General features: G+C 35.0%; 1 protein-coding gene across 1 annotated transcript; it reads right to left on the minus strand.

Moving 5' to 3' along the window:
* Nucleotides 1-2,225: 2,225 nt before the first annotated feature.
* LOC114172270 lies at nt 2,226-3,278 on the minus strand. The gene is made up of 4 exons (XM_028056857.1): nt 3,087-3,278; nt 2,775-3,000; nt 2,657-2,701; nt 2,226-2,332 (listed from the first exon to the last, which is right to left on the minus strand). Exons 1-4 carry the CDS (start codon nt 3,276-3,278, stop codon nt 2,226-2,228), a joined length of 570 nt encoding a protein of 189 aa, XP_027912658.1.
* Between the last annotated feature and the right edge of the window lie 10,763 nt (nt 3,279-14,041).

Below are 14,041 nucleotides of genomic sequence, written 5' to 3' on the forward strand. Positions count from 1 at the left end.
AAAAGTACTTACAGTGACATATTCATTCTATACATTTTCATCACCAACTGTAATCATGTGTTTGGTTCCATCCCAATCAAATCCACTCTGACCAAGGATGTCACTTACAACTCCATACCATGATCTCCAAAGTTTGATTCGATTTTTAACATTCTCCCAAGTGACTTGGACTTTGAAGTTGTTGGATAACACTACAGCTGCAGCATTATATGCAACTCTTTTCCAAGCTCCGTCACTCTTATTGCCCATGTTTCTTTGATCTCTTAATACTTCAGCTAACACACGTTCCATCTCCAAATTCCATGAAAAATAACTTCTTGTTTCATCATTGCTTCTTTCTGTCATGTTTTTTTTACCCTTCATATTTTCTTAACCTACACATAACAAATAACTTGCAGAAGTGATTCTAAAAGATAAACAAGAAATTTACAAAACTTATCAATTCAAGCAGAATTCTTAATTTACTGTGATGATCATAAAGATCATGAAATAGCATATCAAGTTTTGGGCTAGAGCAGTGGCTTCAAATGTACACCAGGAATGCTGAGAAAACCCATTGATTGGAGCAGTGGCAACATTAAATTCAGAAGATATTCGCACTATATAATATGGTTGAAAACAAGTACAAGATTTTGAACAGTACTTAGAAAACAAAAAGACATAAAGAAATCAAAAGGAAATTGCTAGACATTTCACTTTAATAGTACATGCATACCTGAGAACTTTCATATATTATTATCATAAGCAACTTTCCTTTTTAGTGCCAGGGTACCATCTGTATACCAATTTTGTTGCTTATATAATAATTGAGTTTTTAATAGGCAATAACATTGGTGTGAAATGGGTGTAGAGTGATTAATCAAGGAAAAATTACAATAATCAAGAAATTATAAGAGAACTACTTATGAACTAGAGTGGAAAAAATTATTCAAATCAATACATAAATTCTCAAGATGTGCGTATAATTATTTTTAAAAGTTGTGGTAATTATATTTGATAAGGTTTAATAACAAAAGAAATAACAAAAGAAAGACACTAATACACTACAGAGAATAGAATGTAGTGTTTAATAGTGACACTAATAAAAATAGATTAACTTTAATATTGATCTCAAATATTAGAACTACAAACAGTCAGAACTAAATGCACCCATATTATGCTGTAATCCTAAGTTCCTAGGTTTTCATTTATTAACTAAATTACGGGAATCATAGTTACTGTTTGCAACTTTTGAGGCTAGTATATTTTCACATTCATTTTATGGAGCATTTTTCAAAGCAATTACTTAATTTAAACAATGATTCCCTTGATTTTTCAATCAAATTTTATATATAAACTTGTAAAAAGCCAAATCCTATTTTTATAGTTTTCTTAGAGACCTTTTTTGCAGTGAAATAGAAAAGTATTAATCTATCAGATATAGATTACTTTATTGAGTTTCACAATGGCAAGACATATATACTTTATCTTTCTTTTAACTTTACAATAATTATAAAACATCATCGAATCGGATATAGATTACTTTATTGAGTTTCACAATAGTTATCTTAAAAGTGATATCTAGCATGTTAGGATATAACTGTAAGATGCTACTATAAGTGAACACATTTCAGCAACAAGTACATGACAAAACACAGCTCCGAGAAAAACAACAGCCATCCCACTTAAGCAAACTAGCCAGATTCAAAGAAAGATTCAAGAAACCATCGGTCACGAATCGTAAAAGAAATATCATCTTGGCACAGCAACATGAGTATCTAATACAACCCACCACACCAGACCCAAAAACCCCCATTCTAGAACTAGGACAATTCCTTCAAACACAACAGATATTGTACATGCCATTTCTGAATCAAATATAATAACAGAGGCATACAGTATCTGCTATTTTAATACTGATAAAAAGAATATCTTAGTATTTCAAATGCACATTGTATATGATTCAAAACCTGAAATTATTGGGGGTGCCAAGTGTGTGAAAAAGAAGTCAGACATAAATGAAAATAGATATGTTGAGCATACAACATAAACCACAACAATTGTTATAATCAAAAGATCATATTAGCATAACATCTATGTAACTCAAAGCAAGAATCATATCCTGAACCCTAAGCAAGAATCATATCCTGAAATTAACAAATTCTTCTCAAAAACTCCAGTCTTAATCTCAGATAAAGAAATAATCACATAATGAAATAAGCCAACTAATGACATAAAAGGTGACTTCATCTTTGATAACTAGCAAACATATTCATTGCTAATGTGTCTCGAAATCTTGTCCATTCTTCGGTGACTTGAATAGTTGCAACTTCATCTGTGATATTGTTTTGAATTATTTCCCTTGATAGGGTTAACTCTTCATCTACATTAGCTAAAAGCTTTAGGTCTTGAACTTCTAAAACTTTATCAGTTAGTCCCTCATTTCTGATGAAGTTATGTAACACAAAACAAGCATTGATAATCCTTATTTGTGTCTTTATATCAAAAAATGAAGGAGTTCTTAATATGCTCCATCGTTTTTTCAATATCCCAAATGACCTTTCTATTTCATTTCGTGCACTTGCATGACGAAGATTAAACAACTCCTTGTAAGTTTGAGGGGTGTTCCCAATCCACTCATTGAGATGATATCTAGTCCCACGATATGGTGCTAAAAATCCAGGACCATTAGTATATCCCGCATCCACAAGAAAGTACTTACCTACAACAGTTTAAAGTAAAAATCATAGGCTTCAATTAAAATTAAATTAAATATTATTTTTAAAAGATATTACCAGTTGGGATTTTAAGTTTATTTTGACGATGTAAAGCATCTCGTAATACTCGAGAATCTCCTGCAGAACCTTCCCACCCAGGTAACACATAAATAAACCTTAAATCTGGACCACAAACTGCCAACACATTTGTAGAGACATCACCCTTTCTATTACGATATTTAGGCCTATCTTCTGGAGAAACTGTTATCGGAATATGAGTTCCATCAAGTGCTCCAACACATTTCTACAAGCAACATACATTTATTAATATGTAATGTCTATACAAATGTGTAAAGTTAATTAATCTAGTATAATTATCAATAAACATACCTCAAACCATCTCCATCTACTTGCATCAAGACCTTCCAGGTTATAAGTATGAAACTTCAAATAATCCTTGCTCACTTTCATTATCGCTCTTAAGACATTATTGAATTGTCTACTTATTGTTTCTTTTGATCTATAGTAACTAAATTGTATCACCCTGTACTTAAGATTGTGAGCTAGGATATGTAAAAACATCGCCACTGCCTCAGTTATTGGAATATTTTTCGTTCTTACCAATCCACCTCTCTCTTTTAAAATTTTACAAAGTTTGAGAAACGCACTTTTACTAACTCTTAGTTGTTCAATACAATCTTTTTCTGTCCCTCTATAAAGACGATTAAGGAAATTACGTCGTTCCAATTCCCAATTACGAGCAGGTTCCTTATCTAAGTAATTATTGTGATACCATACTGCTACACTCATAAACATATAAACAACATAAGCAGCAGCAATCATAATGGTTTTCTTAAATTCCTCTCTTTTACGTTTCCTTGAAATAATTGCACCATCATTTATACTAGTATCCATTTCTTAACAATATGTTGGCACTGAAAGAGTAAAAGGAAACAACAATTAGTTAAACAACAAAATCCATATTGAATATAGTATCTAAAAGTACACCTACACTGGTGACCAACTCACTGGCAGGAGAAACTACACCTACACTCAAGCTGTCAGATCTTATCTAGGTATGCATGTTGCCAAACTCAACTATGTTACTTTTCCAATGCAAAATCCATGTTATCAATAAAAAAATATATATGCGGGAAATTTAAGACTAATGGCAAGACAACTTGTGCAAATTACAGGATTCTTATCTATGTGTTGTTGCAAATTCAACTTTCATATCAGACAAATTATTTATAGTTACACAGTCACTGCTTGAATTTGTACACTGAAAACTGGGAACATGTAATTCCCAATAGACTCCATTAAACCTGAATGGGTGAAAAATCCATTCCCGGGTACTAAATATCAAAATCACAAATTATACCTGCCACACTTTTGACTTTAATTTGGATTTAAATATTATTTTGCATAAAATAACAAAAGGTTGATGATATTGACAGAAAATTTTCGAGTATCTCCCTATAAATACTATTTCGCTGTTACCAGTTTCCACCATAAGTTGTTCCCATGACTTCTTCACACTCACACTTGTTGTTCCTTCTTGGAGTGGCACTTGTTACTACACCAGCAGTGGCCAATTTCAACATACCCATTTATGAGCCTCCCCCAATTGGGATACCAAAATTGAACCTCCACCCATCTATGAACCTCCACCAACTGAAAAACCACCGCCATTATATAACCCCCAATTTCTCCCTCCACCACTGTTCCATCCTCCATATGAGAAGCCACCACCAGAAAACTAACATTGCTTGCTTAAGTTTAACACTAGAAAACTAACATTGTGACTTGAACATTTCATCGAATATTTAGTAGGCAAATGGGACAAAAATGATAAACACAAAATATTAAACTAACATTGAAACCCAAATCCCAAATGCAACAACCAAATAAGGAAGAACAATGAAAATAAAACAAAAAGTAGAGAAGAAAAGGGAAAGAACAAGTTGTGATGGTGTGAAGGAAATAAAAATGTGGTGGAAGAGGAAGAATGTTGTGTACCTGCAGAGGAGTAGAATATTCGTGTGAGCAAAGCTAGTGAGAGAGGAACAGTGACGGGACTGTGAGAGAGGAACGGGGCTGTGAGAGAGGAGCAGAGAGAGCACCACTGAACCAGAGAGAGCACCAGAATATTCGTGTGTGAGATGAAGAATTTTAAATTCTAACTATTTTGAGGGCATTTCAATTACTACTGTTTTAGTTAATTAAAATTCCTTAAAAAAATACCTGCATTTCAAATACCTTTTAATTTCTCTGTCCAAACAACACATTTTATCACAAAGTAATTTAAATTCTTTAAAAAAATGAATTGACTCATTAAATTACCCTATCCAAACACACTCTAAAGAAAAAGTTGATGGAAAAGGTTGTAGAGAAACAAGGTGTTTAATCGAAGACCACCAATGTTTAGTTGCATTCGTTTACGAAAGCGAACAAAATGTTGTAAGCCAAAGATTGGTGGAGAAACTCTACTTACCACAAAGCTTTCATGCGAATCAAGCAAGGATCAAATTCAGTACAGGATAATGTGTGAAAGAAGTATTATGTGATATTTCTCCCACGAACTCTTGTCATCTTCTTTTAGATGGGCATGGCTTCATTTTAAAATGATCAATCTTGATGAACGTTCCCTTTATTTGAGGCATGAGGGACATAAAATGAAGTTGAAATTTATGACACCAAGACAAGCCAGTAAGGATCAACATAGGCTGAAGGAGAAAATAGAAAAAGAAAGAATAGAAAAAGAAGAAATATCAACTACAAAAGGAAGGACAATTGAAGAAAAAGAAAAGAAAGAGAAGAAAAAGATGATGGAAAAGGTAGTAGAGAAACAAGGTGTTTAATCGAAGGCCACCCATTTTTAGTTGCATTCGTTTACGAAAGCGACAACAATGTTTTAAGCGAAAGATTGGTGGAGAAAGTTCAGTTACCAACAAGCTTCAATCCGAATCAAGCAAGGATCAAATTCATTACAGGACAATGTGTGGGAGAAGTATTATGTGATCTTGCTCCTACGAACCCTTGTCATCTTCTTTTGAGATGGGCATGGCTTCATTTTAAAACGCTCAATCTTGATGAACGTTCCCTTTATTTGAGGTATGAGGGACATGAAATGAAGTTGAAGTTTATGACACCAAGAAAAGCCAGTAAGGATCAACATAGGCTGAAGGAGAAAATAGAAAAAGAAGAAATATAAACTACAGAAGGAAGGGAAATTGAAGAAAAAGAAAAGGAAGAAAAGATAAAGATGATGGAAAAGGAAGTAGAGAAATAAGGTGTTTAATCGAAGACCAACCATGTTTAGTTGCATTCGTTTACGAAAGCGAAACAATGTTGTGAGCCAAAGATTGGTGGAGAAACTGTAGTTACCACGAATCTTCCATCCGAATCAAGCAAGAATCAAATTCAGTACAGGACAATGTGTGAAAGAAGCATTATGTGATATTACTCCCACGAACTCTTGTCATCTTCTTTTAGATGGGCATGGCTTCATTTTAAAACGCTCAATCTTGATGAACGTTCCCTTTATTTGAGGTATGAGGGACATGAAATGAAGTTGAAGTTTATGACACCAAGAAAAGCCAGTAAGGATCAACATAGGCTGAAGGAGAAAATAGAAAAAGAAGAAATATAAACTACAGAAGGAAGGGAAATTGAAGAAAAAGAAAAGGAAGAAAAGATAAAGATGATGGAAAAGGAAGTAGAGAAATAAGGTGTTTAATCGAAGACCAACCATGTTTAGTTGCATTCGTTTACGAAAGCGAAAACAATGTTGTGAGCCAAAGATTGGTGGAGAAACTGTAGTTACCACGAATCTTCCATCCGAATCAAGCAAGGATCAAATTCAGTACAGGACAATGTGTGAAAGAAGCATTATGTGATATTACTCCCACGAACTCTTGTCATCTTCTTTTAGATGGGCATGGCTTCATTTTAAAATGCTCAATCTTGATGAACGTTCCCTTTATTTGAGGCAAGAGGGACATGAAATGAAGTTGAAATTTATGACACCAACACAAGCTAGTAAGGATCAACATAGGCTGAAGGAGAAAATAGAAAAAGAAAGAATAAAAAAAGAAGAAATATAAACTGCAGAAGGAAGGACAATTGAAGAAAAAGAAAAGAAAGTAAAGAAAAGATGATTGAAAAGGTTGTAGAGAAACAAGGTGTTTAATCGAAGGCCACCCATGTTTAGTTGCATTCGTTTACGAAAGAGATAACAATGTTGTAAGCCAAAGATTGGTGGAGAAAGTTCAGTTACCAACAAGCTTTCATCTGAATCAAGCAAGGATCAAATTCAGTACAAGACAATGTATGAAAGAAGTATTATGTGATATTGCTCCCACGAACTTTTGTAATCTTCTTTTGAGATGGGCATGGCTTCATTTTACGACGCTCAATCTTGATGAACGTTCCCTTTATTTGAGGCATGAGGGACATGAAATGAAGTTGAAATTTATGCCACCAAGACAAGCCAGTAAGGATCAACATAGGCTGAAGGAGAAAATAGAAAAAGAAGAAATATAAACTGCAGAAGGAAGGGAAATTGAAGAAAAAGAAAAGGAAGAAAAGATAAAGATGATGGAAAAGGAAGTAGAGAAATAAGGTGTTTAATCGAAGACCACCCATGTTTAGTTGCATTCGTTTACGAAAGCGAACACAATGTTGTAAGCCAAAGATTGGTGGAGAAACTCTAGTTACCACAAAGCTTTCATGCGAATCGAGCAAGGATCAAATTCAGTACAGGATAATGGGTGAAAGAAGTATTATGTGATATTGCTCACACGAACTCTTGTCATCTTCTTTTGAGATGGGCATGGCTTCATTTTAAAATGCTCAATTTTGATGAACGTTCCCTTTATGTGAGGTATGAGGGACATGAAATGAAGTTGAAATTTATGACACCAAGGCAAGCCAGTAAGGATCAACATAGGCTGAAGGAGAAAATAGAAAATGAAGAAATATAAACTGCAGAAGGAAGGAAAATTGAAGACAAAGAAAAGGAAGAAAAGATAAAGATGATGGAAAAGGAAGTAGAGAAACAAGGTGTTTAATCGAAGACCACCCATGTTAAGTTGCATTTGTTTACGAAAGCGAACACAATGTTGTAAGCCAAAGATTGGTAGAGAAACTCTAGTTATCACGAAGCATTCATCCGAACGAAGCAAGGATCAAATTCAGTACAGGACAATGTGTGAAAGAAGTATTATGTGATATTGCTCCCACGAACTCTTGTCATCTTCTTTTGAGATGGGCATGGCTTCATTTTAAAACGCTCAATCTTGATGAACGTTCCCTTTATTTGATGCATGAGGGACATGAAATGAAGTTGAAATTTACGACACCAAGACAAGCCAGTAAGGATCAACATAGGCTGAAGGAGAAAATAGAAAAAGAAGAAATATAAACTACAGAAGGAAGGACAATTGAAGAAAAAGAAAAGGAAGTAAAGAAAAGTTGATGGAAAAGGTTGTAGAGAAACAAGGTGTTTAATCGAAGACCACCCATGTTTAGTTGCATTCGTTTACGAAAGCGAACACAATGTTGTAAGCGAAAGATTGGTGGAGAAACTCTAGTTACCACAAAGCTTTCATGCGAATCAAGCAAGGATCAAATTCAGTACATGATAATGTGTGAAAGAAGTATTATGTAATATTGCTCACACGAACTCTTGTCATCTTCTTCTGAGATGGGCATGGCTTCATTTTAAAATGCTCAATCTTGATGAACGTTCCCTTTATTTGAGGTATGAGGGACATGAAATGAAGTTGAAATTTATGACACCAAGACAAGCCAGTAAGGATCAACATAGGCTAAAGGAGAAAATATAAAAGAAAGAATAGAAAAGAAGAAATATAAACTGCAGAAGGAAGGGAAATTGAAGAATAAGAAAAGGAAGTAAAGAAAGAGATGATGGAAAAGGTAGTAGAGAAACAAGGTGTTTAAACGAAGGGCACCCATGTTTAGTTGCACTCGTTTACAAAAGCGACAACAATGTTGTAAGCGAAAGATTGGTAGAGAAAGTTCAGGTACGAACAAGCTTCCTTGCGAATCAATCAAGGATCAAATTCATTACAGGAAAATGTGTGGGAGAAGTATTATGTGATATTGCTCCCACAACTCTTGTCATCTTCTTTTGAGATGGGCATGGCTTCATTTTAAAACGCTCAATCTTGCTGAACGTACCCCTTATTTGTGGCATGGGGGACTTGAAATGAAGTTGAAATTTACGACACCAAGACAAGCCAGTAAGGATCAACATAGGCTGAAGGAGAAAATAGAAAAAGAAGAAATATAAACTACAGAAGGAAGGACAATTGAAGAAAAAGAAAAGGAAATAAAGAAAAAGTTGATGGAAAAGGTTGTAGAGAAACAAGGTGTTTAATCGAATACCACCCATGTTTAGTTGCATTCGTTTACGAAAGCGAACACAATGTTGTAAGCCAAAGATTGGTGGAGAAACTCTAGTTACCACAAAGCTTTCATGCGAATCAAGCAAGGATCAAATTCAGTACAGGATAATGTGTGAAAGAAGTATTATGTGATATTGCTCACACAAACTCTTGTCATCTTCTTTTGAGATGGGCATGACTTCATTTTAAAATGTTCAATCTTGATGAACGTTCCCTTTATGTGAGGTATGAGGGACATGAAATGAAGTTGAAATTTATGACACCAAGACAAGCCAGTAAGGATCAACACAGGCTACAAGAGAAAATAAAAAGAAAGAATAGAAAAAGAAGAAATATAAACTGCAGAAGGAAGGGAAATTGAAGAAAAAGAAGGAAGAAAAGATAAAGATGATGGAAAAGGAAGTAGAGAAACAAGGTGTTTAATCGAAGACCACCCATGTTAAGTTGCATTTGTTTACGAAAGCGAACACAATGTTGTAAGCCAAAGATTGGTAGAGAAACTCTAGTTATCACAAAGCATTCATCCGAATGAAGCAAGGATCAAATTCAGTACAGGACAATGTGTGAAAGAAGTATTATGTGATATTGCTCCCACGAACTCTTGTCATCTTCTTTTGAGATGGGCATGGCTTCATTTTAAAACGCTCAATCTTGATGAGCGTTCCCTTTATTTGAGGCATGAGGGACATGAATTGAAGTTGAAATTTACGACACCAAGACAAGCCAGTAAGGATCAACATAGGCTGAAGGAGAAAATAGAAAAAGAAGAAATATAAACTACAGAAGGAAGGACAATTGAAGAAAACAGAAGGAAGTAAAGAAAAGTTGATGGAAAAGGTTGTAGACAAACAAGGTGTTTAATCGAAGACCACCCATGTTTAGTTGCATTCGTTTACGAAAGCGAACACAATGTTGTAAGCCAAAGATTGGTGGAGAAACTCTAGTTACCACAAAGCTTTCATGCGAATCAAGCAAGGATCAAATTCAGTACAGGATAATGTGTGAAAGAAGTATTATGTGATATTGCTCACACGAACTCTTGTCATCTTCTTTTGAGATGGGCATGGCTTCATTTTAAAATGCTCAATCTTGATGAACGTTCCCTTTATTTGAGGTATGAGGGACATGAAATGAAGTTGAAATTTATGACACCAAGACAAGCCAGTAAGGATCAACATAGGCTAAAGGAGAAATATAAAAAGAAAGAATAGAAAAAGAAGAAATATAAACTGCAGAAGGAAGGGAAATTAAAGAATAAGAAAAGGAAGTAAAGGAAAAGATGATGGAAACGGTAGTAGAGAAACAAGGTGTTTAAACGAAGCGCACCCATGTTTAGTTGCACTCGTTTACGAAAGCGACAACAATGTTGTAAGCGAAAGATTGGTAGAGAAAGTTCAGGTACCAACAAGCTTCCATGCGAATCAATCAAGGATCAAATTCATTACAGGAAAATGTGTGGAGAAGTATTAGATGATATTGCTCCCACGAACTCTTATCATCTTCTTTTGAGATGGGCATGGCTTCATTTTCAAACGCTCAATCTTGATGAACGTTCCCTTTATTTGTGGCATGGGGACTTGAAATGAAGTTCAAATTTATGACACCAAGATAAGCCAGTAAGGATCAACATAGGCTGAAGGACAAAATAGAAAAAGAAGAAATATAAACTACAGAAGGAAGGACAATTGAAGAAAAAGATGATGGAAAAGGTTGTAGAGAAACAAGGTGTTTAATCGAAGACTACCAATGTTTAGTTGCATTCGTTTACGAAAGCGAACAAAATGTTATAAGCCAAAGACTGGTGGAGAAACTCTAGTTACCACAAAGCTCTCATGTGAATCAAGCAAGGATCAAATTCTATACAGGATAATGTGTGAAAGAAGTATTATGTGATATTGCTCACACGAACTCTTGTCATCTTCTTTTGAGATGGGCATGGCTTCATTTTAAAATGCTCAATCTTGATGAACGTTCCCTTTATGTGAGGTATGAGGGACATGAAATGAAGTTGAAATTTATGACACCAAGACAAGCCAGTAAGGATCAACATAGACTGAAGGAGAAAATAGAAAAAGAAGAAATATAAACTGCAGAAGGAAGGGAAATTGAAGAAAAAGAAAAGGAAGAAAAGATAAACATGATGGAAAAGGAAGTAGAGAAACAAGGTGTTTAATCGAAGGCCACCCATGTTTAGTTGCATTTGATTACGAAAGCGACAACAATGTTGTAAGCCAAAGATTGGTGGAGAAAGTTCAGTTACCAACAAGCTTTCATCTGAATCAAGCAAGGATCCAATCCAGTACAGAACAATGTGTGAAAGAAGTATTATGTGATATTGCTCCCACAAACTCTTGTCATCTTCTTTTGAGATGGGCATCGGTTCATTTTAAAACTCTCAATCTTGATGAACGTTTCCTTTATTTGAGGCATGAGGGACATGAAATGAAGTTGAAATTTATGACACCACGTTAAGCCAGTAAGGATCAACATAGGCTAAAGGAGAAAATAAAAAGAAAGAATAGAAAAAGAAGAAATATAAACTGCAGAAGCAAGGGAAATTGAAGAATAAGAAAAGGAAGTAAAGAAAGAGATGATGGAAAAGGTAGTAAAGCAACAAGGTGTTTAAACGAAGGGCACCCATGTTTAGTTGCACTCGTTTACAAAGCGACAACAATGTTGTAAGCGAAAGATTGGTAGAGAAAGTTCAGGTACCAACAAGCTTCCTTGCGAATCAATCAAGGATCAAATTCATTACAGGAAATGTGTGGGAGAAGTATTATGTGATATTGCTCCACAAACTCTTGTCATCTTCTTTTGAGATGGGCATGGCTTCATTTTCAAACGCTCAATCTTTATGAACGTTCCCTTTATTTGTGGCATGGGGACTTGAAATGAAGTTCAAATTTCTGACACCAAGATAAGCCAGTAAGGATCAACATAGGCTGAAGGACAAAATAGAAAAAGAAGAAATATAAACTACAGAAGGAAGGACAATTGAAGAAAAAGATGATGGAAAAGGTGTAGAGAAACAAGGTGTTTAATCGAAGACTACCAATGTTTAGTTGCATTCGTTTACGAAAGCGACAAAATGTTATAAGCCAAAGACTGGTGGAGAAACTCTAGTTACCACAAAGCTTTCATGTGAATCAAGCAAGGATCAAATTCTGTACAGGATAATGTGTGAAAGAAGTATTATGTGATATTGCTCACACGAACTCTTGTCATCTTCTTTTGAGATGGGCATGGCTTCATTTTAAAATGCTCAATCTTGATGAACGTTCCCTTTATGTGAGGTATGAGGGACATGAAATGAAGTTGAAATTTATGACACCAAGACAAGCCAGTAAGGAACAACATAGACTGAAGGAGAAAATAGAAAAAGAAGAAATATAAACTGCAGAAGGAAGGGAAATTGAAGAAAAAGAAAAGGAAGAAAAGATAAAGATGATGGAAAAGGAAGTAGAGAAACAAGGTGTTTAATCGAAGCCACCCATGTTTAGTTGCATTCGATTACGAAAGCGACAACAATGTTGTAAGCCAAAGATTGGTGGAGAAAGTTCAGTTACCAACAAGCTTTCATCTGAATCAAGCAAGGATCAATCCAGTACAGAACAATGTGTGAAAGAAGTATTATGTGATATTGCTCCCACAACTCTTGTCATCTTCTTTTGAGATGGGCATCGGTTCATTTTAAAACTCTCAATCTTGATGAACGTTCCCTTTATTTGAGGCATGAGGGACATGAAATGAAGTTGAAATTTATGACACCACGATAAGCCAGTAAGGATCAACATAGGATAAGGAGAAAATAAAAAGAAAGAATAGAAAAGAAGAAATATAAACTGCAGAAGGAAGGGAAATTGAAGAAAAGAAAAGGAAGTAAAGAAAAGATGATGGAAAAGGTAGTAGAGAAACAAGGTGTTTAACGAAGGCCACCCATGTTTAGTTGCACTCGTTTACAAAGCGACAACAATGTTGTAAGCGAAAGATTGGTAGAGAAAGTTCAGTACCAACAAGCTTCCTGCGAATCAATCAAGGATCAAATTCATTACAGGAAATGTGTGGAGAAGTATTATGTGATATTGCTCCCACAACTCTTGTCATCTTCTTTTGAGATGGGCATGGCTTCATTTTAAAACGCTCAATCTTGATGAACGTACCCTTTATTTGAGGCATGAGGGACATGAAATGAAGTTGAAATTTATGACACCAAGACAAGCCAGTAAGGATCAACATAGGCTGAAGGAGAAAATAGAAAAAGAAGAAATATAAACTACAGAAGGAAGGGAAATTGAAGAAAAAGGAAGAAAGAAAAGATGATGGAAAAGGAAGTAGAGAAACAAGGTGTTTAATCGAAGACCACCCATGTTTAGTTGCATTCGTTTACGAAAGCGAACACAATGTTGTAAGCCAAAGATTGGTGGAGAAACTCTAGTTACCACAAAGCTTTCATCCGAATCAAGCAAGGATCAAATTCAGTACAGGATAATGTGTGAAAGAAGTATTATGTGATATTGCTCACACGAACTCTTGTCATCTTCTTTTGAGATGGGCATGGCTTCATTTTAAAATGCTCAATCTTGATGAACGTTCCCTTTATTTGAGGCATGAGGGACATGAAATGAAGTTGAAATTTATGACACCAAGACAAGCCAGTAAGGATCAACATAGGCTGAAGGAGAAAATAGAAAAAGAAGAAATACAAACTGCAGAAGGAAGGGAAATTGAAGAAAAAGAAAAGGAAGAAAAGATAAAGATGATGGAAAAGGAAGTAGAGAAACAAGGTGTTTAATCGAAGACCACCCATGTTTAGTTGCATTCGTTTACGAAAGCGACAACAATGTTGTAAGCCAAAGATTGGTGGAGAAATTCAGTTACCAACAAGCTTTCATCCGAATCAAGCAAGGATCAAAT

This window comes from Vigna unguiculata, unplaced genomic scaffold, assembly GCF_004118075.2.
Source record: "Vigna unguiculata cultivar IT97K-499-35 unplaced genomic scaffold, ASM411807v1 contig_522, whole genome shotgun sequence".
NCBI classification, from domain to species: Eukaryota; Viridiplantae; Streptophyta; class Magnoliopsida; order Fabales; family Fabaceae; genus Vigna; species Vigna unguiculata.